Here is a 25,462-nt window from a genome sequence, read left to right on the forward strand (position 1 = left end):
GTTTTCAAGACCTCGGGAAAGCAGTGTAACCCTATATTTGTGTATAGCAGTAAGTCAAAGGTTAACCAATTAGTGAAAAGTGTACTTATGAGTTTTTTTTGTTTTTTTGTTTTTTGTTTTTTTTTTTTCAATCATCTGTAACTGCAAGATATATAAACTGGATGATTAAGGTTGGTGAAATAAAAACGATCGTCAAATCCTTGAAATGGTGTTAAAAACAATGTATGCCAAAACGATATAATTGAACAGATATTCTTGTCCAGACTTTTCTAATTATAACAGGCACGGATATCATTGTTCACAGAAATGTACTGTAATTTTTGTAATGTTGATACAGTATATGTATTTAGAGACTGCAGCTAAGTTATAAACAATACCTTGGTTGTTCAATTCAAATTCTAGTAATGCATGCGCATATACTAGGATAATATAAAGATAAATGACACATAATCGACATTCTTAACGTCTATTTTGTTATACAACAAACATGTGTCGAATACTGCCTTATTATATGCAAATGGAATAACATTTCACCTGACATAAGTATGGTTTTTAAGTTTAGTTCAATCAAAATGAATTTCATTTACAATTTAAATGTATTACATATGAAGGTTTGATTAACATAATTTCACTCGAACTCATGCACAACATGTATACGCTTTATTCAAGTAAAGAACAAGTAAAATACTTTGCCTGTGTATTTCATGACTGTAAATAGAATACGTGAATTTTTTATTTCAACAAACTACCTAAGTACAAAAAATAGAAAACATACGGTACTTGGAATGACATTCTTTTGCTTCATTCAGTTTTACAGGAGAACCTATAAAATAGAGGCCTGTATTTAAATTTATTGCGATTTTACCTGGACAAGGTACATTGGTGCTACAATTCTGTGTTTCTTCATTAGTTCCAACGCATTGTAATCCACCATAAGCTGGAGCCGGGCTATTACAGTACCTATTTCTAGTTTGAGTTCCAGATCCACACGTCACTCCACAAGATGTCCAACTTGTCCACGTTCCCCAGTTACCATGCACTGCAATGAAAGGTACATTTCAGTGTAATTCACAAGTGGGAATAATGCCAACTTTAAATTCACTATAATAAAACGATACCAGACATCAACTTAGAATGCCTGTCTATTGAGTCAAGAAATGTATCACTTTTAACTAGTATCCAATGTCATCAAACAACTGACTGATCAAGTAAATATTGGTGTATATTTACCGCTGTTATGGAATAAATGTTATGTTATTTACTGTGTAATTATGCTGCTTAAGCACAGCTGCTAATATGTGGAATTCAAGGTTCCTTGGTAAAAACATTATAATCTGTAAATGTACTTGAAAAGTCGAACAATATCAAATAAAATGTATTTTATACTTTAAAGAATATGATACTTTTAACCAAAATATTATACCTCTTCGACCTTAGTAATATTATTTTAAAATGAATCGGCAAAAAATACCGAAGTGTCAGCAATATGATAACTTGAACATGAAAACAGGTAGCAAAAATAAACATATACATACACAATGTTACGAACTTGTGAAAACAAATTACATATATAAACTAAAGACGAGGAAAACGAGACGTCCCACAAAAAGAAAACATGCAATTGCTACGACAGAGGATTTAGCCAATTTAAGGCGCGAAATGGTACTTTCAGCAATATCCCATCAATATTCGACATTGTATATTCAAAAGTACAAATATAAAAGACAATATATAACCCCTTCTTGCTTCGAATTATGAAATTGAGAATATCCAAGGGGAAAAACTGATTTTTTTTTAAATTCATTAATTTGGGAGTAGAATTGGAAGGCTCAACACTGCTTTTTCCAAAATTTATGGTTGTGTAAAAAGTCCTATTTAAATTTTGTAAAACAACATTGTTATATCCTTATTATATATTTGTAACTATCAAACCAATTTCGTTAAAATGGATTATTCAAAGTGGCTATGAAATCAAAACTTTTTACAAGATCTCGTGGAAACAGGAATTCAAACATAATTTTGTGTATATCATATAGCTAACCAATTACTGAGAATTAATCAAAACACAATATGATTTTTTTTTATCTTGCATTCATCGCAAGTTACAATTACAAGCTATATAAACTAGATGATTAGGATCCGGTTACTTAAAAAAGATCGTAACATACGGATAATAGGTTTCACGGGAATGTACTTTGACTTTTGTACCTTTGATATCTGTATTTAAAGACTGCAACTAAATCATGTCAAAAACCTTTTTTTTTTTTTTTTGTTTAATTAATAATTGTACTAATGTGCGTACAAGACAAAACACAGAATTATAATGATTATTACATAGTCGATGAATCTTTTAACGTCGGTTACTGCAGTTATCACAACCAAATGTCAATTATCAGAGTATTAATGAGAAATGAAGATAAACAAAAAAAAAAGAGTTTTTAATGATATAAAACTAAAAATTATAAATGGAATGTAGTTAAACTAGAAATTATTTTTTTATTTCGTCAAAACTAAAAATATTCTTTTAGTTAAAACGTTCAAAATGTTTTACGACAAACACAACAAAACTTTAAAAGGAATCAAATGGGAACTGGAATGAGAAAAAAAGTATCGTGATAATACGTGGACATTAAAAGCTAATACAGTGGTCACATTCTGATTTAAAATTATAAACGCATTTATAGAATGACATTCTTTGGAAAAAATTTGATACAGAAATATACATTATATCTTATTATTTCAAAAATAGAAAACGTACAGTATTTGGATTGACCTTGTTTTGTTTTCATAAAATTAACATGAGAACATATAAGATAGACGCCTGTATTTAAATGTTTTGCGATGTTACCTGGACATGCAATATAAGTGTTACAATTCTGTGTTTCAGAATCGGTTCCAGAGCAGTATAATCCACCATAAGCTGGAGCCGGATTGTTACAGTTCCTATTTCTAAATTGAGTTCCAGATCCACATGTTACTCTACATGATGTCCAACTTAACCACGCGCCCCAGTTACCATTCACTGCAATGAAAAGTACATTTAAATTTAATCACAAATGGGAACTTTAAATGCATGTTTATTTTGTCATTAAATTCATCAGCTTGATACATTTATCCATCGTCATCAAACAACCGACTGATGAAATAAACATTTGTTTATATTTGCCGCTCTTTCGGAATTGATGCGTCCGGTTTTTACTGTAGGATTATGCTGTTTAAGCAGCTATATGGAATTTAAAAAATAATATATGTTGTGACGTGGCTCAAATGAAACGTAAATAACAATATGGAATAGATGAGCAAAAGTCACGTTCAAAAGGTCAAAAGAAAATAAAACAAAATAAAATATGGAAAAAAAAACATAAACAAAATAAAGAAAATGAGCACAAATTTTCGGCCTTTCGGCCATCATCACAGGCAACAAGTACTGATGAGAAAACTAACAACTGGGAGACAAGATGACCTTCAAAATTGATCTTGATAACTGTGAAATATACGACAATGTCAAGATCAAACATAAAATTGTAAGTGAGATGACGAATAACAATTGAGAACCGGTTATGGTGACTACATAATTCGGGTTTTGACATTCATTCCAAAGGGGCGGGCAGTACCAAGAAAGCTGATGATATGCTTTTCTTGAGTTTCGTTATTTTTTGTTGGAACATGTTTCCAAAAGGACATATACTTTCATGTCGCTACCCGAAAATGATCACCGACTGGACAATCCTTTCCATTGGTGACTCTATGTTCGTGTTCTACAAATCGATCACCCAACCTTCGACAAATAGACAAAGCTGGGTCCTATTTGAGTTCCTATTGCCACCCCACCTAACTGGGTTAGAGTTTGCCATCAAATTAAAGTGAAGGTATTGAGGTTGAGGACAAGCCTTAAGACGACGTCAATTTTGGCATAAAGTTTGGATCTTCTGTCAAGGAGTAATCAAGGGAACCAAGGTTATAGCGGTAATCAAAAGAATGTTATCCAGGGACAACGACCAGACATGGAAAATAGACATACACAACAAAGAACGTAAAGTAAATACAATCATACATACAAAGTAACAAAAGCAAATGAGCTACTCGGACTCCACTAAAAATTGGAGCATGGACCAGGTGCACCGGTAGGGTAAGCATCCTCTACTTTACTAGAAACACCCACCGAGTTGCTCATAAAAAGTCAAAGCCGGGGTAGACAAACGAGGAAAGGAAAATCATGATCCGTTGAATAAATCAGTTTTCAAGGTGCAGATGGATACACAATAACGATCCACGAGTTCATAATGACGACCATAAAACTTCTATAGTGATGACTTCAATCTTGTAGCAACATAACCCTGTTCCAGAAGCCTATTTGTTAGAGTTCTAGCGCGATACAAAAAGTCGGCGTAGTTTCGGCAAGCTCTGGCATAACCTATGAGTTATGATATGAAAACTCCATACGCAGGAGCCGAAGGGATGTTGCCACAGATGAGAGTAAAGTTGACAATTCTGAATGTTTGTCGTTAAGTTTGATCAATAGTTTTTCTTTACCATCGATTTCTAAGTGTAGGTCAAGATATGAGGCCGACTTCACGGTGTCTGTAGTATCCTTTTTCTCAAGTTTGTTTGGGTAGATGCGTTGTATCAAATACCTGAAATTAGGATTAGATAATACGTCATCTATATAGCGGAAACTGAGATTGAAGGATCTAGCCAAACGATATTCTTTCTTTCTGATCAAATCAGCTATAAAGTCAGCCTCATAAGAGTGAAGAAATAGGTCAGCAAGTAAAGGAGCACAATTTGTTCCCATTGGAATGCCGACCTTTTGTTGAAAAACACGTCCACCACACTGGACAAATATGTTATCAATTAAAAAATCCAGCATTTCGTAAAAATCTTCCTCTGTATATTTGGAAGATGGTTTGGAATTATTTCTTACAAAGTATTAGGAATCTCTACCAAGAACTGTATATTTGTATCTAGGTGTACCATCTTTTTTTGGAAAAACAACGATGTATAATGTTTTTAAGTCGGGATTTTAACTGAGTATGGGGAATAGAAGTATACAGTGTTGAAAAATCATAGGTTTTAATGATATTATATTCAGATAATAGTCTTGAACTGATTGTCTCCAAAAGATCTTTCGAATTTTTCAGGATCCACATTGAATTAATACCACTACGGGAGTAACAAGTGTTGTGGTAGGACTGCAGACCATCTTTGACAGTTGTGAGTATAGAAGTTAAAAGTTTTGAAAAAGTTTGGTGGTACAATTTGTAGATCCAGCTGTGAAACGTTGTTTGTTTGGATTCTTGTGAAGTTTAGAAATCCAGTACATACACGGTAAATCACAATTATCGTCCTTGGTAGAGAGACCAAAAGAGGATAGCACAGATTTATGGTTTTCCACAATCTCTTCTTTGGAAAGAGTGGTAGCAGTATAGGTCTTATCACTGCTATTATTTTCTACGTCTACCTCTGATAATAAACATTGGATATAAAACGTTTTGCAGACAAAAACAATGTTGTTTTTGGGCTTTGTCTGCTAGTACGACAACATATTTGTCATGTATAGTAGACAATGTTTTTGCGACATCGGGGTCTTTGAAAACTGATGTAGCCTTGGCACTTATTGACCTACTTAAAACTTTCATTCGTTTCAAAATTAAAGACCTCACGGCCTTTAACCACTCTGACAGCGAGTCAATGTCTTCTTGTTCTTGTTTTATCCATTTTCTTGCATAGTCCTCGACGGCATCCATAAGAACTTTAAAGTTATAATTCCAATTTATGGAGCGTGGTTCACGGTACTTTGGACCTTAGAAAGGACATTACACAGAGATTCGTTTTCGATAATGGTTAAATCTCCCGTAACGACGTGACCAGAAGGACCATATTTGAATGGAAAGGTTTTGCAAGAACAGTCAGGTGGTTTAGCCTTGAAGTTCTCAATCTCGAGGTTCTGCAATAGTCTTTGATAATTGAAAATTTTGGATGCGATGGGTGAAGTATAGGAATATAAAATAATTGGTATGGATTTGTTTTTGAAATATGGGGAAATTTTGTTGGTTACCTTTTTGTGATGGAGGATGTTAGCCAAATTAATTGCATCTATACCTTTGTTGACAACGGTAGTGGTATCATTTTTGGAATGCTTGTATACAGGGCTGTCACCCCCAGTGAAAAGTTTGAAAAGACTACTGAGGGCATTAGTAGAGTTCTTGGTTTATGAAGGTAGAGTATCCACGATGGACATGAACATGTCGTGAAGAAAAAGTAGAAATATATTCAGTAGGACAGCTACAGGCTGAGTAAATCTGTCTCCCAGGGTTCCCATTTGTATATATCTTGGGAAGCATATAGAAGCGTGACTCTCTGGGTTTAGTTACAACCAAATCGACGGCTTCTTTTTTGGGAGATCCTGATTATCTATTGGTGTTGAAGTGAATTTCTTGATTATTGTCTGGTTGTCATTTGTATTATTAGCCCGGAGTTTGTAAAATTCAGAATCTGAAAATTGAAAATCACACTCTGAGACATAGCATTGAGCATCCCAGGCAACAACAGCTCCATCATTGTCCGCAGCTTTGATGATATTGCAGAGAGAGGCCTATTCCTCAGTTGTCCAGTTATGTCCCCTCAGGGGTTATGTATTCAAGTTGTCAATTTGGCTTTGAAAAGTTTAAATGTACTGGTCAAGGATGGGATTCAGTGGGGTTTAGGGACTTTGGAACGGCCTTGACAGAAAAAAAATGTGCCTTAAGGTAGGAGTTACGTGCATGAACGCCCCTTGCGGATTACGGGAAAAAACATTGTCGTTGCCGTCACTACGAGAGTCATTTCCCTTTGACCACTGACTAAAAATGTTCGACGGCAATCGAAATTCCCGTGAATATTTCGTTCGTAAATTGTATTATACTAAATAGTATAACCTTAGCGGAAAAGAGAGACCAGAAGATATTCACGAGAAAGAAAACAATAATGCACACGAAAGTAATAACGACAATTTGTAATGAAGACAGGATAGAAGAGTAGTAGATATCTGGCAGATATGCTGAAACTCTGTTTTTGCATAATTGCAAATCTGAGCACAGATATGATCATATATCCATTTTTTTTAAATTTTGAAGAGATGTTTTTTTTTCGATACAAATACGTGTTATAAATTAAATGAATATACAGAAAATTCATTCGTAAAATATAGCAATCTGAAATAGAATGGTTACACAATGCTACACGTATTTGTAAATCGCCTTCTTTAAAAACTTTCTTTCTCTGCCTTTTCGGTATTTTAATTCCCTTTTCCAACATCTTTGAATTCATTTGAAACTAAAGAAAAAAACTGTGCCCAGGACCTTCAGTTCACTAATTTTGCCATACGTACTATACATGAAACAAGTGTCGTGCAAGCCTAGCCTTTCATTTGCAACCGTATAACATGTAAAGACGTGTGACGTCGCCGTAATAAAGTTTGACGTTACCGAAAAAAAAAAAAAAAAAGGTAAGTATTTCCACAAGTAGGAGCGCATGACAGGTTAACGAGTCCCTTTGTCAAGTGATTTTTATACATTTTTCGATAGCTATCACAACTGATAATTATATGTTATTTTTTAAAGAAAATCCTAGGCACGATTATTTCACAATACTATGAAATAATTTAATACCTGCAGTTTTTTTTTTTTTTTTTTTTCAATTTCCCTACATATCCTATGTATTTTCATCATTGTATTTGTATATTTCAAATATATGTACTTAGAAAATGAAATCCGATACGATGTCATTTTTTTCTGTTATGTGATTGCATTCGATTCGATCTTTCCGTATACAAAATTTCAGAAAAATTCTAGGACGCGATATTTACGTATCTCCTACCTTAAACAAGAGACGACAAAAGAAATATTGGAGGTCAGTTTGTTTCTTGAATGAATCAGCCACAAATACAGTAGAAGCATAATTTATTTTTTTTTTTTGAAAAGTTCCCGATCACGAACTTGGATTATTGACTGTATTCTGACTTGTTTGCTGGAAAAGAAGATGTCAAACAATTCATTGTTGTGCTGACAAATTCTTTCGATAATATTCTTTGTAACTATCGGATGACAACGATAAAAGGGCTTGTTTTTATGAGGTCCTTTTACAAGTTTATGTTGGACAGCTTGAACTGTATGACGCATCAGTGATAACGAGTATTGACGAGAGAGGGATTGAAGCTTTGAATAAATTCGTCCGGAGCAAAAAGAGGAAATAACAACTTCCGACCCCTACCACAGAGACAAGGTGCCGTTTTAAATTGATCTTGATGAATATGCGTCAGTTCAAAATGAAAAATCACAATTGTACCGACCTGATGAAAAGCAATAAAAAAACCGGGTTATAGGGCCTAGAAAAGCCTATAATCAGCTTTTTCTTGACTGTCCACCCTTTTGGAATAAATGTCAAACCCGGATTATTTAGTCAGAAAATGTTGACTCATTTTCTTTATTATGTTAAGTTTTATTAATATGCTATTTATATGTAGTTCCTTTTTCAGTTTTAACGTGGCTATTGCTAACTTAGGCACCGACCATATTTATACCTGGGGGGGGAGGGGCTGGTATTTTCAATATTGCTAAATATGTTTTTTCTGCTACTCTTACAATTATTTCATTTTTTCTCAAGAATACGGCAGATTTTTTTTTGTCAAGTCAACTTAACGATAAACAAAATATGGAAATCGATCAGATATTTTATTCTATTTAAGACTAAATAATTTTGTTAGTAGATTTACATCTCCGGCTCCTAAAAATAGCTTTTTTTATTAAAAAATGGGACGAAAATTTCAAAATCACGATTTGTTTACGTAAGTTTCTTGTATTTAGGCAATATAATATACAAATCTTTCATTTTTGTGGTGTCCAAAGTAATGTTTCCTCTCTCGAACTGAGGTGACTATGGATTAAGAACATGTCTTATATCAAATAGCTAAAATTAGGCTAGAAAATATAAGGTCACGAGTAAAAACCCCCGCAAAAAATCCTTCCCAACCATCCAACATTTTTTGTGATGGTTGGATGAAATTTATTTGCCCTAAACAAGACATAGCTTTGTCTGTTGCCAGAAATTGGATTAGGTTCTGCTTTTTCTTTCTAAACAATAACGGAGCATGAGAAAATATGGGACTCGTGCAGGCCAGGAAGCTTCCCCTCCAAAAGCACAAGAAAGTCTGGGACTCGTGCAGACGGGAAGCTTCCCTGCATATTCCGCAATAGCACGAGAAAGTCTGGGACTTGTGCAGAGAAGCAGCCAACGTCACAATCAATTATACATGGCCAATCTGTAATGATCACCTTGTATAGCACCCCAAAATATATCAATTAGACAAGGAGCAATCTATGATGTAATTCATGATTGTATATAATATCTAATTAAAATTCTTGCACACTTATATTGAAAATAAAGGGTGACAAGACATACTCTTGGCGTAATCATGTATGTACATTGAAGGATGTTGAGGAAGAGTAATCAAGGGAACCAAGGTTATAGCGGTAATTAAAAGAATGTTATCCAGGGACAAAGACCAGACATGGAAAACAGACATACACAACAAAGAACATAAAGTAACTAAAATCATACATACAAAGTAACAAAAGCAAATGAGCTACTCGGACTCCACTAAAAACTGGGAGCATGGACCGGGTGCACCGGTAGGGTAAGCGTCCTCTGCTTTTCTAGAAACACCCACCGAGTTGCTCATAAAAAGTTAATTCCGGGGTAGACAAACGACTAAAGGAAAACTATGGCCCGTTGAATAAACCGGTTTTCTTGGTGCAGATGGATACACCATAACGATCCACGAGTTCATGATGACGACCATAAAACTTCTATAGTGATGACTTCAATCCTGTAGCAACATAACCCTGTTCCAGAAGCCTATTTGTTAGAGTTTTAGCGCGATACAAAAAGTCGGCGTAGTTTCGGCAAGCTCTGGTATAACTTATGAGTTGTGATACGAACACTCAATTCGCAGGTGCAGAAGGGGCATTGCCACAGATGAAAGGAAAGTTGACAATTCTGAATGAAAAGTCATCAGATTTGTCGTAAAGTTTGGTCAATAGTTTTTTCTTTACCATCGAAGTGTAGGTCAAGATATGAGGCTGAAGTCACAGTATGTTGAATTGAGCGTTCACAGTGTTGAATTGTAGATGACTTGGCATTTAGTGTTTTTGTAGAATTCTTGAATAATCTTAACTATTTGGCAGGGATTCGATAGTGTCTTAGTACCTTCCAAAGAGTATTTCTGTCAACTATGTCGAAGGCTTTTTTGAAGAGAGTTGATTGCCATTCTATCGACTGCTCGATGCAATTTTTGTTGGGAAATGGTAATGTCGTACCTCCTATTACCATATCGTTGTGGGAGCAAAGATCTGCAAAGAGTTGATGTTACAAATTCCTTCCTTCCCTGTGTTATCTTTCCAAACTTTGGCATTTATGTCACCCATTAGAATCAAGATGTCACGTGGTGTTTTTTAATCCAGGATAGCTTGGGGCTGGTTGTAAAACCCCTTGTTTGTCTTCTTCCTCTGCTAAGTTGGTTGAGAGTTGCATTGAATGAAAAATTGTTATTTTTTTGTACCTTTGAAAACAATCTTGCCATGATAATTCTTTCGCTAACAGGATTTCATTCGATGAGTGATTTTGACATTTATTGAGAAAGATTCCAATTCCATTTTCAGGGGCGGATTCAGGCGGGGCGCGTCTGGTGTGCGCCCCCTTAAAATTAGCAAAGCATGGGTTTTAAGAGATTTAAGCGTTTTAAGATTGAAACTTTAATTTCTCGCTAATATTACCACAAAAGATATTTACATTGCCCCCACTCAAAAATTTAATCCAAAATTCTGGATCAGTCCTGATGTTGATGGTTACCATCCTTTTTGGTAATCCCGGGTACAGTAGAGTTTGCCCCGAAGATAGTATGACCGCTCAAGATGATTTCCATCTAACTTCGTCCCAAAATATCATGGTTGTAGCGCCCCATTGTATGTCATATTAAGAACTATTTCTATTATTAGAAGTAAGTTCTCATTTCTCAAATGTATAGCATAGTCTTCTATAATCGGACCATTTGGTATTTTTTATCTCTTCTCTGTTATAATGTTTAGTGGTTGTTCGTGTATTTTTGTGCAATTTTCTAATACTTTCTTTAACATACTGGATTAATATAAAACAAAAGTCTCTGGATATTGATATCCATTTACTTGCTCTTTATAACATCATGAATTTCGAAACTGTAAACCGTAACATTTTAGTATTAAAGACATTGGTTATAAACTTTCTCACATTTAATTAAACATGTTGAATGGCAGTTTATGGTTCATTCACTATATGTACATGACATTCCTCTACTCCCCTTCCTTATTTGAATTTTTTTTCTACCTAAACTTTTTTTGATGAAAAACGGAATACAACATTATTTGTTTTTACCATTGTGGAACTTAAATTATTTTTTTCTAGCCACACATTTTATTTATTTTTTCTTCAAAGTAAAATTATCAAAAATATCCCACCCCCCCCTTACCAAACCCTCTCTTTTTCCAATGGCAATCAAAAGTTGTCGACCCTATTATCCTTGTGTCCCATCCTATTGTTCATTTCATCATCCTTCCATGTTCATGTTGTCATCCTTTTCATATTCATCGTCTGAATATAGCTAAAATACTGCTGCTCGGACGTTAAACCCCAACAATCAATCAATCAATCATAGTCATTATTACTATATGGAATTTTAGATTCCCTAGTAAAAGCATAATACGTAAAACTTGACAATTTGTACAATATCAACAAAAAATTGTCTAAGGGTATGATCTATTTAACCAAGATATGATACCTCTATTTATTATTCTATATCATTTTTATGCGTTTTATATTTACAGTAATAGATATAAAATATATAAACAAATGATATAAAATCGACTTCCGTAATGTCTCTTTAATTGTATTTAAAACATGTGTCGAACACTGTATTTTTATCTTCAAAAGCAACAATAGTTCACATGAAATTAGTTTGGTTTTTATGTTCTGTTCAATCAAAATGATTTTCTTTGTTAATGTAGATGTAATTCATGGAAAGACTCGATTCACACAATTTCACTCGAACTCCTTCACAACATGTATACTAAAGCTAGTAAAATGCATTTCCTGTGTATTTCATGACTGTGAATTGAATACATAAATTCTTTTTTCCAACCAAATACCTACATGTAAATATTAAAAATAAAAATAAAACTTACAGTATTTGAAAAAAAAACCCATTCTTTTGTTTTTTTTTCAGCTTTACATGTGATTATATAAAATAAAGGCATGTATTTAAATGTTTTGCAATTATACCTGGACAGAAAACATTAGTGCTACAACTCTGTGTTTCTGAAATGGTTCCATAGCAGGGCGGTCCACCATTATAACAGTGCCTATGTCTAATTTGAGTTCCAGATCCACACGTTACTCCACACGAACTCCAACTTGACCAAACTCCCCATTCGCCATTCACTGCAAAAAGAAGTACATTTACTGCAAGTACATTTTAATGTGATTGCATTGGGAATGATATCAACTTAATATGCATGTACATAGTGTATATATATATTTACAGTTTGAGACTGCCGAATATCGTTAAATAAACAATTGTTGAATTAAACGTTTGAATATATTTCCCATCACTCTGTAAAGTCGGGAATTAAGTTGTCGATATTCTACTGTGTTTTGTTGGTACATTTGTGTTCATTTTTAAGCTTTCAATCATTCATGTAGCGAATTTGAAATTGTAGACAAAATAAAAAAAAAATACTTTTATGTTCAAATATCAACATGTAACATATTGTGTAAGATTGCAATTATTTGACCATTAAGAGGCAGTGCCAATGACCATGAAGCTTCATATAGCATATTGGTGGAAATTGTCAAACCAAAATAGGTGTTTGGGTCCAATGTTAAATTATTAAGAAAGGTTTGTCAAAAAATGAATTTCTGTTTATATTTTTATAATACCTTAAATTTTCAAATATAACCCAAATAGTACAAACTAATATTTATCATGACTGAAGCGAAGTTCAATAACCCAAGTGCATAAAATTGCTTAAATTAATTAATCTGTATACAGGGATATGGAAAAAAATAAGAATACAATTGTAAAATTGCCTTGTTTCAATGGCAAGAAATAATTTATATATTGATAAAAGAGACAATTTTAAAGTCATTTTGCTCAAAATTCATTGATCACATTGCAATAATGAATAAACAACAACACCAGGCATGACTTCTCGCAAAATTATCAACTACAGAAATGGGTGGAAACAAAATATTTGGAATTTTAAATACGGAATTTTGATGGATTTATCCCATCTAAATTATCTGGGCTCTTCATCCAAGGATACCGAAGACGATAAGCAATACAGGCAAGAAAACAAATGTAATGTGAAGTAATGAACAACTTGAATTTAATATTTCCCGTGGCCATTGCATTTCTATGACGAAAAATAATACGAAAAATTTAGCTTTCTGCCTAACATTCCAAATAAACAAAACATGATATAGTTTAATAGGGATAAAAAGTGATTTTACTAAAGAAAAGTAAGGCTTAATATTCAATGTTCCGCTTCGTAAGTACAAAAACAAAAATTCTGAAAACAACAAACATGACAAACAAATCAAAACAAACACAACATCTGTAACAATATTATAAGATTTCACCAACCGATGTCTCAAGACTTATATGTATAGATACGTTTTGCATGTTTCAATGAAAGTCGAAAATGTAGTACATGTATTAATAGTTCTGTGCTTCATGTGTTCTACCTTCAAAAGATGTGATGCCCTGGTATACACCACAAAAAACTTCAATTATGTATGATGTTATTTATGGAGCATTTTTTCCTTCAGGAACCATTCGAAATGAGGAGTTCTTTGGTTTTCATCAACGAAAGTTTGCAGCAGTTGCTACAGGTCCAAAAAGCAATTTTTTTTCTTTTTTCTTTTGTTGAACACAAACAAAGCTCCACCCCACCTCTATCCTATACTAATGATTTCAGAGACGGGATATTGGATAGATATTTAGAATCATAACAACATTTTTGTTTGAAGACAATAAGAATGTGCTTAAAGAAAATCTTGAAAGGGAGAACTCCCGCGTAAGAACCTTTCGAAAGTAAACATAATAAAGTATTTTCATTATGCATTGTTTAACCTACATTCTTGAAACAAATTTAACAGCACTTAAAACAACAGATTATGCATGCGAAAATTGAGTTCTTTGAAACCTAATATCAGAATGTTCATTATAAGCTTGGACAACAATGCTGCAGATGGATCTGAGGCATTTGAAGATCTATAAGCAGCTGTCGTCTAATTTGAAACCATTGGAAACGGTAAAAAACTGTGTCGTAAAATGAAACAGGTTTTGGCTTCATCAATCAGTATTCAGAACTAGAGTATAAAGTAAGTCTATGAAATCAAAATTACTTGTATGAAAACTGCACTCATAATTCGAATTCATATTATTCCCCCTCAAAAGTTGTGTTGCTCTATTGAGATATCTTGTTTATATGTTTACCGATTTATTTTACCACACTTTCCTTGAATTTTTGTTGCTCTAGAAAGAAAGAAGGTGGACTGGTGTTGATCGGTACTCAAGTGGTTGTCTTGATCTTGTTGTAGGGTGTAGATGATACGTTCACTTTTTTACTAATTAAGAGTTGTGAACAACACAATCAATGTTTAGAAAGACATTCAGGAAAATCTTGTTTAAATCGTGCACGCTAAGATTTAGTTCTTTAGAACCTAATATCAGAAAGCGCACTAAAAGCTTTGACAACTATACTGTAATTGAAGATCTATAAAAAGCTGTTGTCTAACTTCAAACTGTTGGAAACGACAAATAACTGTCGTAAAGTGAAACAGGTTTTCGCATTGAAATTAGAGTACAAAGTAAGTCTATGGAATAAAAATTATTTGTATCAAACTGCACTCATAATTCGAATTCATATAATTCATTGACCCCTTAAAACTTGTGTTGCTTTATTGACATATATTGTCAATGTTTACCAATTTTACCACACTTTCCTTGTCTTCCTGTTGCTCTAGAAAGAAAAAAAGAAGGTGGACTGCAATTTTTGACCTTTTTGTAGGGTGTAGATAATACGTTTATTTTTAAACTAATTATAAATAGTGAATAACACAATCAATGTTTAGCAAAAACAAAAATCAGGAAATGAAATCTTGGTTAAAACGACATTTTCCTAGTACATCAGGGATTCCAACATTCTACTGAAATTTTGAAAACACTTGGCTTAAAATGGAAATTCCTTTTTTTTTCTCCATTAAGATCAGAAACAACATCTTTCTGAAGATGATATTAACTCTGGACTCGTCAACAAGATTTATACATTGCGCCAGGCGTATTCAAAAAGCAAGAAAAACAGTCTAATTCATCGTGTGAGTTGGATTCCTAGCCCGACTTTCATTCGAAAAGATAGACTTATAACGTATTGTAATGAGTTAAAAGTTACATGTACTTTTGTTGGAGGTGATTCAATTTTCATTCCATGTAAGTTTAACCCGATTAATTGTCATTAATTTGCTCTGCGCTTATGTCATTTGCGATTGCTTGGGACACTCTCAAATAAGTAAGTTGTAAGTTAACAATATCCAGATTGTTCAGTTTATTCACGTGCAACTATTTATTCTGATGATGTATCACAAGATATTGTGAGAGAAACTTAAAAGAAGAAGGTCCTGTAAACTATATCTATATATATATAACAAGCTCAAAATGAATCTTTAAAAAAGTATTGTCACAAAGCAGAAACTATTTAGATATAGCAAAATGTGCATTAACATAGACGGTATTGTAATAGAAAATAACACCATCACAAATATTATTTGACTTATCAAGATGGACGCCAATGTTGATTTGTTTTGTATCTAGAAAAGCTATATAAGTGTTTAAGTTTACTTGTATGTTTTTAAATTTGTTCATCAAAGTAAGTTCTACAAATACTAGACAGAGTGAAAGCAACATATTGTATGTGCCAAGATACTGAAATATAATTCATTATATCAGGTGTTTAATATGGAACAATATGCAAACACATATCAAAAATTGTAGAACTGAGGGTTTAAAAAAAACATATCTAGATAATTACTATAGAAATGTTACTCCTCATGTTTTAACACATATCAGTATGCGTGGCTAATATTTTTTGTCATTTTTTAAATTACTTTTAGTTGTATTTTATCCTTTATGTACATATATATATACGAAACCTCATTGTAAACTAGTCATCAAATTAAATAATATGCGAATTTTGTTTGAATTAAAGACATAACGTATTATCATTATGTATTAGTCATTTAATAGATGCTTTGCCTCATTCAGATTTTAGGCTGAATCTAAACAAGCCTTCAATAAATCTTCAGAGTAAACCGAGTCTGAATCATATTATAGTCGGTTCGGAACACAAAGGGTTGCTAAGTAAGATGAAAGAATAATCCAGGAAACCAAGTTTGTAGGGAAATCAAAAGAGTGTAATCCAGGGACAAAGACCAGACATGGAAAACAGACATTCACAACAAAGAACATAAAGTAACTAAAATAATACATACGAAGTAACAAAAGTAAATGAGCAACTCGGATTCCACTAAAAATTAGGAGCATGGATTATGTGCACCGGTAGGGTTTGCGTCCTCTGCTTTTCTAGAAACACCCGCCGAGTTATTCATAAAACAAGTCAAGTCAGGGAGGACGCAAGAGGAAAGGAAAACTGATGCGTTGAACAAATCAGTTTTCACAGTGCAGATGGATGCACGTAACGATCCACAAGTTCATGATGACGACCGTAAAACTTCTGCAGTGATGACTTTAATCTTGTAGCAACATAACCCTGTTCCAGAAGCCTAATTGTTTGTAGTCTAGGGCGATAACAAATGTACAAAAAAATCATAAATTGATCAGCTCGGGAATCTACAGACGAAAATGTTACAAGTTATGTCTGTTATTAAGTAATGATAACGTTTTATGAAGAAAGGTAATGAGTCCGCGGACATCATATTTACAAAACGAAATTACAGCACACCTCGAAAAAGTCCCAACACAAACGAATGTAAAAAGGATATGAAAAATGAAGTGTTAAATTTAAAAAAAAAAAACAAAAAAAACATTTATTTGCTTCAGTTTATTTTTGAAGGTTTTTTAAACAAAGGTAAGATTTTACACAAACAAAGCAATAGGTAATCGACTCTTACAAACCCTACACAAGTGGTATTGTCAGTGTGGGAATCGTGAGTAAACTTTACGACAGATTTGGTAGCCTGAAAGTTGTTAAAAGCTTTTCTTTCCAAAGAAAACAGATGGTGTTTAATCGGTAGTATGCCCAAAATCGAAACTGTAAAGGAATGCAAAACCTACAATGAATCGCCGAAATGCAAAATGCCCTAAGCTACTTGTACGAGGAACTTTTAAAGATAATGTCTGCATAACATTTGGTTTTATATATTAACTTAGTAGCAAACAGACAGACAACATGTTTAGTGATAAAAAAAAGTATAAGGAAATGACACCTGGTTTAAAGCCCCTAGTAATTTGAATTTCCTTTTCAAATATGCGTAAGATGTTTAGCACGACTGCATACAAATGTCAATGTTCAGCAAGTACGTGGAGTATGTATAATGCGCCAGCAAGAGTAAAACATCCCAGCGTTCTAAGCACGAATATCTTTATTTCGTTGATTCATGTAACTAATTGATTTTTCTAGTATAGATTTTCTTAGATATCTTTGTTTTCTTTCAAATAATTATTATTATATTTTGTGATTTGCGGATTAATATTCCAGTTTAATAAACTTATGACGTCATATAACGGTATTACAAGTATACTTCAATATTTTTTATATGGTAAATGAATTTTAAACTTTAACTATTTACCCCAAAAAGACATGTTTTTAGCCGATCAAAAGGTGGTAAAGCTATTGACCGATGCAGTAGTTATCATGTTTTCCTTCCGATTGTTATTTGCTTATCAAAGTTAAGATGTTCTAGGATGTTTATAATACAGCAGCTCAATACGTTCCCATACAGCATGGTCAGACAACAGTTCGTTTTTTCTGGTACAGTGGAATTATAAAAAAAAAACGTCTTTATGGTTTGATGTGATAAAAATTGGTTGACATTCGGTGGACATTAAATTTATTACCCCTTTATTTCAACTATTACCGTTCGCTTTGCTTCGGATGATAATAATTAATTATATGTAACTCGGAGTGTAAAGAAGCTGTTTTCCCATATGCTAATTTCACAAATGTATATAAATGTTACAAAGAAAAGTTTTGTGACGTTTTTTGCGAGAGAAAAATCATGAGTAAAGTAACCGTACTTCAATATAACCCGAATCCGTTTCATTTCATTATTGAGGGCCTGAACGCAACCACTTAGAGTCTCTTTATCTGTACCACTGTTTTAGGTTACCAATCAAAATGCGTATCACGTGTGAGACTGCGCAGTACATGTTTTATTAGCGTGTAAAAACAAAAACAAACATGGATATTGACAAATCGATTTCCAACTGTTAATAACACTGGATGCTAAGGTACCAATCATCGTAATCGTCAATGATGCTTTGAAAGAGTAATGAAGGGAACCAAGGTTATAGCGTTAATCAAAAGAGTGTAATACAGGGACAAAGATCAGACATGGAAAATAGACACGCACAACAAAGAACATAAAGTAACTTAAATCATACATACAAAGTAATAAAAGCAAATGAGCAACTCGGACTCCACATAAAACTGGGAGCATGGACCAGGTGCAACGGTAGGGTAATTGTCCTCTGTTTTTCCACAAACACCCGCCGAGTTGCTCATAAAAAGTCAAGTCCGGGGTAGACAAACAAGAAAAGAAAAACTAATACCTGCGAATAAATCAGTTTTCATGGTCTGATGATACACCATAACGATCCACAAGTTTATGATGACGGCCATAAAACTTCTGTAGTGATGACTTCAATCTTGTAGGAACATAAACCTGTTCGAGAAGCCTATTTGTTAGAGTTCAAGCGCGATACAAAAAGTCTGCGTAGTTTCGGCAAACTCTGGCATAAGTTATGAAGTATGATATGAACACTCCATACACAGGTGCTGAAGGGATAATGCCACAGAAGAAAGTAAAGTTGACAATGCTAAAAGAAAAGTCATCACGTTTGTCGTAAAGTTTGGTCAATTGTTTTCCTTTACCATCAATTCCTAAGTGTAGGTCAAGATATAAGGCTGACTTCACTGTGTCTGTATTATCCTTTATCTCAAGGTATTTGGGGTAGATGTGATGTATCAAATCCACGAAATTAGGATTGTTTAAAGATAATATGCCTCATCTGAAAAGTGTCCTCATCAACATCAAAACTGTTTGCAAATACTTGAATATTGTTAACTTCTTAATGCTTCCCGATCTTTCTTCGGCGATCACTACTTAAATTTGATAAATCAAACATGTTAACAATATAAACATCTGCCAGATGATAATCTGTTGTCGTAGGCTAAGCTTTCACACGCCATAATCCTTTCCACATGTCAATATTTACATTTCAAACTCCTCCTTCTTTACCTGCAAATTTGTACTTACCCACAATGCACTAATCCAGTGGTATTCCGAGCTGACGCGTTTTGATAGGGAATGCATCCAGGGTTAATGGATTGATCGTAGGGAACAAAATATAATGACTAGATTTATTAATAATTTATTTAAAACTATCACACAAGGGACATAATCCACTGCCATCTATATAATATGTAATAATCTAATGTGCCTGTTTGGGCCTATTAAGTCACAGGTTGACTGTTTTTTGGGACATACATCTCAAAATAGATCATTTGCAGTGACTGCTACATTGTTTTGGTTAATGGTAATACATGTATATCGGCAACTGCTAATATCTTAATAAGGATTTATTCTACGGAGGGTGTATTACCCCAATCCTTATACACTGTCAGTAATGGTCATATCGAAAGCATAGTTAAATCTTATATCAAATTTTTAATTTGTCTATAGCTACCGTTTACTGAGGGTAAAGATCACAACTCACACATAGTGTCAGGGCCTAATAGTGCAGCGTTTATGAAGTACTTACAAAAAAGTAATTGGGACAAGACAATGTTAAAAGGTTTGTATTTCATCTGTCTTCAAACTAAAATTTGTCATTACATCAGCAATTCCACAAGTGTTTTAGAAAAGCAAAGGGCGCTTACAAAGAGATTTAAGAGGGCACCCCCGTCCTGACAAATTTTGATAGTTTTTCAGACATCGAAATGATATACGAGGACATTTGCATTAATTCCGTGTTTAGTTTGTTCGACAGTTATCTCCCTGTCATACAAATCGTTTTCTTTCTACATGTAACATTTTTTTTTCCAATTTAGCGATGTCTTGTAACCTAAGACATCTTCGTTTAAGATGCCAAACTTTTACTTTGCACAGACATGCACGTTACATTTAATAAATGATAAAGCTACTACCTATTTCAATATATTTCAGTGCAGGTCCTGGTGTTGAAAGAATAGGCCTGCAGCAGCGCTAAGCTTGTCGTAAAAGGCGACCATATAGTGCTCAGAACCTTAGCCGGGGGCTAGGGCGCTCTGCCCACAGAGCAACTGGGATGTGTGCCCCAGGCAGTGGAATGGGGTACCCCCGGTGTGTTACATGCTGGGGTTGTCAGGCTATAATACGGAACACCTGACCGCAAACCATAGTGGTGCACCGTGTTGGGAAAGTAACTATGTTCTTCGCACGTTAAAGAACCCTACTGTGGTATTCTCCCGGAGTAGGAACCATAGGGCTCCGCCACAGGAGGCTAAATTGCCCGACCCTACCCACCTCTCCCTATTTCCAGTGGCAATCAAAATTTGTCGACCCCATTGTCCTTGTGTCCCATCCCTTTTTCATTTCATCATCATTTCATGTTCATCGTCTGATTATAGCTGAAATATTGCTGCTCAGACGTTAAAAGCCAACAAACAAAAAACAATATATTTCAGATCGATACGATCAGAATGTTGTCGTCTTAATTGATAAAGATTAATTGCTATCCATTACATGCAAAATTTCCTAGAGGAAAAACATTTTCGTTCGTATTCAATAATGTTTTAGAAAAGATGGTACCTTTTTCGCATAACAGATGCAGTTTATGAAGCCAGAAACTCATACAAACATACCTGAAAATGTAATGGTTATATGATGAAAACATTGAGGAAAAATTGTCTATACTCATTGCAGTCTGTTTTGACACAGCAAAATCCGATCGGTTTTATGCATCAATTCACTTAGTAGATTCAAGTACAATAATAAAAAATGTCAGTAAGTTAGATTTTGAACACCTTCTGAAATTTAGTAAGAACGTAAAAGACCATTATTTTTAATTTGCTCATATTCACATACTTTTTTTTATTTTCTTTTAAGGCAGGTATCATTAAAAGATATTAAAAACAAACGATTAATTCAAATTAGTTCCGACTAAATAAAGATAGATCAGCTTTTTACAAACCTATCATGGTATGTTTGGTCTAATCTAGCATAAATAAGATAAAAATTGATTTAAAGAGATAAGTGATGGATTCAGAAAGGGAACCTTTTTGGAAAACATCATCATACTATGAGATGACACAGAAACAGTGAGATAATTTGTCAGGCTATCACTATCTACTCAGTATCATTTAAGTAATGCCTAATTTATTAACATCTGATATACATAAAGAACTTACCAGATTCGACAGAATAAATAATCAACTGAACTGTTAATAGTTCTAGTATCAGAAACATATCTTTCTATTGAATTCGGAACCAGGAAGTATCTCCCTATTTAACATACCCTACTGCATTCCTTTGAACATTTTCCTTTTCAAAATTTTTGTTTTGGTTTAAATTGTATACAACTACGGTCTATTGAACATGTTTAAAGCTGCAGATATGGGCTGATCTAAAAATAGGCCATTTGTTTACTTTGAGGTGAAATAAGATTCAATATTTTAGATTATTAATTTCAATTATTAATTCACGTATTGAAAGTAATAATGATATATTAAAATGAGGCAGGTGTTTCATGTAAGAGAACGAAGTTGAATGTATTGAGTTTTAAAAATACATTGTAATAATGTCTATTTACAATTTTATATCTACTATGATTTATTTTTCGTCATACTTTGAGCAAACTTACGACAAACGTGATGACTTTTCATTCAGAATTGTAAACTTTCCTTTCATCTCACAACTCATAAGTTATGCCAGAGCTTGCAGAAACTACGCAGACTTTTTGTTTCGCGCTAGAACTCTAACAAATAGGCTTCTGAAACAGGGTTATGTTGCTACAAGATTGAAGTCATCACTACAGAAGTTTTATGGTCGTCATCATGAAGTCATGGATCGTTATGATGTATCCATCAGCACCATGAAAACTGATTTATTCAACGGGTCATTGTTCACCTTTCCTTGTTTGTGTACCCCGGACTTGACTTTTTATGAGCAACTCGGCGGGTGTTTCTAGAAAAACAGAGGACGCTTACCCTATCGGTGCACCTGGTCCATGCTCCCAGTTTTTAGTGGAGTCCGAGTTGCTCATTTACTTTTGTTACTTTGTATGTATGATTTTAGTTACTTTATGTTCTTTGTTGTGTATGTCTGTTTTCCATGTCTGGTTTTTGTCCCTGGATTACATTCTTTTGATTACCGCTATAACCTTGGTTCCCTTGATTACTCTTATACGTGTTTAATGCAAACATTGTTTTTGTTGTTAAGGATACAAACTTAAAAAAAAATCTTTGCTCTGTATTACCCTTGGTATTACATATCAATTTCCTCTCAGAATGAAATCCAGATCTTAATGATTTTTAGTTCAAAGGTTAAAGTCATGAAGACCTCGTCATCTATTATTACGAAGTTTTCACCGCCTAATTTTATAATATTCAAAGACATTTTGTTTATCATTTAAAAGGATATATCTTACCAGGAGCAGTTATTACAACGACGTTTGTGTGAATAGATCTCCATATCGTAGTGTTGAAAATATTAAGACCGCAAATTAAAGTTGTGATCAAGATAACGAATTTGCATGTACCTTAATACTAACAACAAAGAACGATTAACAGTCTACTTTTAATCTAGTATTACTGTTATGGTATGCTTGCTTATCTTCTTATATCGGTCGTTACAATTATGTGGTAACATATATTCAGTTACATTTGCCATTTGTGAGCATTGCAGTATTATCGAATATGGATTCATTGTCATGCAATTATGTCATATTCAATCGTGAATAATGCCAGGCTTTGTTATAATTATAACACGATTTTACTCATTTCTTTCCTTGTGGTTTGTATACAAGAAAGTTTAATTTTTGCTTCAATGCAAAAGTGATCTTTCAGGAGAGTCTGTATTGATATTAAACAAGCAGTAGATAGTTTTATCGGCAAAAAATGTATCTTTATTAGATGGTACATTGTTACATGAAAGCAAAGGTTTTCGCACTAGAACAATATAACTGTAATATAACACAAACTGAAGACAAAGGAAACTTAATGAGAAAGAAGTTAACAAATAAAAACGTAATCAAGCGAAAACAACAATAAAGCACAAAAAAAAACAATGAAACGTACTTAAAACTAAACTGAATTATCGAAGCCTAGGTGCAGAAAAAAACAATGTACATTGGTAGGATTAAAATCATCAGGCTTTACTTATTTTACACATTATTGGAGCAATGGTCCTGACTTGGTACAGGCATTTCAAACGAAACGGTGGGTTATATAAACGTTTTACACCGCGCAAAACAACAAAACCACAAAAATGAAAGTTATCAAAACATCATTTTTTCCCATAGTTTTGTACAAAATGTACATGTAGATGTTTATGTAGATGAGATTACACTTATTGGGTCTGTAAATCCTAAATGTATGCTTAAAATCTGAAGAATGTTTATTCTATCTTCAAGATATTAAAGTTTATTGTGTTCCTTAATTAAAGTTATCAAAACACACGATGATCAAATCTTTGACAAAAACCTATTTGTTTATTCATATTTATATTTATTTAGACAAGTCAAGCACATATAATACAAACATAAAATACAGTATTCATATACATATACACATAGACATAAACGTACACAGACAAATGCATTACATGAATAAAAATTAGCATTTATATGTAACCTTGAACATTGTCAAGCCATAAAAGCCATACTTATAAAAAAAATTCCAATTGGGTCCTTAAAAATAATAGAATACATGACAAATAATTGAATCTACTTATGAAGCATTTCACATTTGCTAAAATATTAACATTTTATGTAAATACAATTTATTATATTAAAAAGTGACATGCTGTAGTTAAAAATAAATAAATTCGTTTCCTTCTTTCCTTTTGGCTTCTCCCTTTATAAGGTGTTTAACTTCGGTTTTGAAAGAATTTTGTTTGTAATATTTTTAACAGTAAGTGGTAATTTGTTCCAAGTTTGTAAAGCATGATATGTGAAACTATCGTTACTACATAATTTACAATTAGGTATATTGTAATTTAAATTTGAATCACCCCTTGTATTTCCTTTATTCATTTTGAAATTGTCACACAAATATTCAGGTGCAGTATCACATTTAGAAAAATAAAACAATTCAGGTGGATACGATAACCCTTAATATGTCTAAAAATCAAACAATACGTTTCTAGAATGAAAAACATCATATGTTACTTGAAGCAGGATATTGCGATCTGTTAAAGATAATCAAAACAACAACATTTCTCACAACTTGTGTAAAATCAATCACAATTTGATACATATAGAATATCAGGTGGATGCAATAACTCCCATTAATATATAGGAAAAAAAAATTTCCTATTCAAATCAATAGAAAACAAAGTATGCAATATATCCCGGTATTTGCACGCAAACTTTCATTCGTATCCAGAAAAATTCGGAGGCGTTCCGAATACGTTTTTAAATTTATTGCACTGTTGTCGTCTGCTAAAAAAATGGCTGAAAGGAAAATTGACAGGTTGTTATAAAAATGGCAATAACCTCTTTATATGGATCAACATATTTCCGTGTTTGGTGACAGTTATTGTGATTTTATTTGTCTTTCAAATAATACAAACAAAAATGCATTCCTTTAAATTTTACTACAATTGATCAAACAGTCATAAATTCATGTTGCACTAGTTCATATATTTACTGTGCATCACATTTGAACTAGTACAATAAAACACATGCAACGTTGTCAAATGCTTTATATCTAACTAATTAGTACAATGTTAACTGAACTATTTATTACTATATTATAAAAGGGTTATTGCATGAATACTGGTAAATATTGTCCCGAGCAGAATATTATATTGCACGAGCAGCAAGCTCGTGCAATTTAATATTCTGCTCGGGACAATATTTACCAGTATTCATGCAATAACCCTATAATATATCTTA

At 33.3% G+C, this 25,462-nt stretch overlaps 1 protein-coding gene across 1 annotated transcript in view; it reads right to left on the bottom strand.

Annotated features, from left to right (window-relative positions):
- Positions 1–21,837, bottom strand: part of LOC148609420 (receptor-type tyrosine-protein phosphatase alpha-like) — a 49,353-nt gene extending 27,516 nt beyond the window's left edge. The window contains exons 1-5 of the mRNA XM_088542501.1: positions 21,756–21,837; positions 21,157–21,209; positions 12,349–12,507; positions 2,849–3,022; positions 866–1,039 (exon numbers count right to left, since the gene is read on the bottom strand). Of these exons, the coding sequence (XP_088398627.1) occupies positions 866–1,039; positions 2,849–3,022; positions 12,349–12,507; positions 21,157–21,199 (550 nt within the window). The 5' untranslated portion in view covers positions 21,200–21,209; positions 21,756–21,837. The remainder of the gene's footprint in view (positions 1–865; positions 1,040–2,848; positions 3,023–12,348; positions 12,508–21,156; positions 21,210–21,755) is intronic.
- Positions 21,838–25,462: the final 3,625 nt, after the last annotated feature.

The sequence above is a fragment of the Perna viridis genome, chromosome 8 (assembly GCF_037379345.1).
Source record: "Perna viridis isolate PV_CMFRI_1.1 ecotype Kerala chromosome 8, ASM3737934v1, whole genome shotgun sequence".
NCBI classification, from domain to species: domain Eukaryota; kingdom Metazoa; phylum Mollusca; class Bivalvia; order Mytilida; family Mytilidae; genus Perna; species Perna viridis.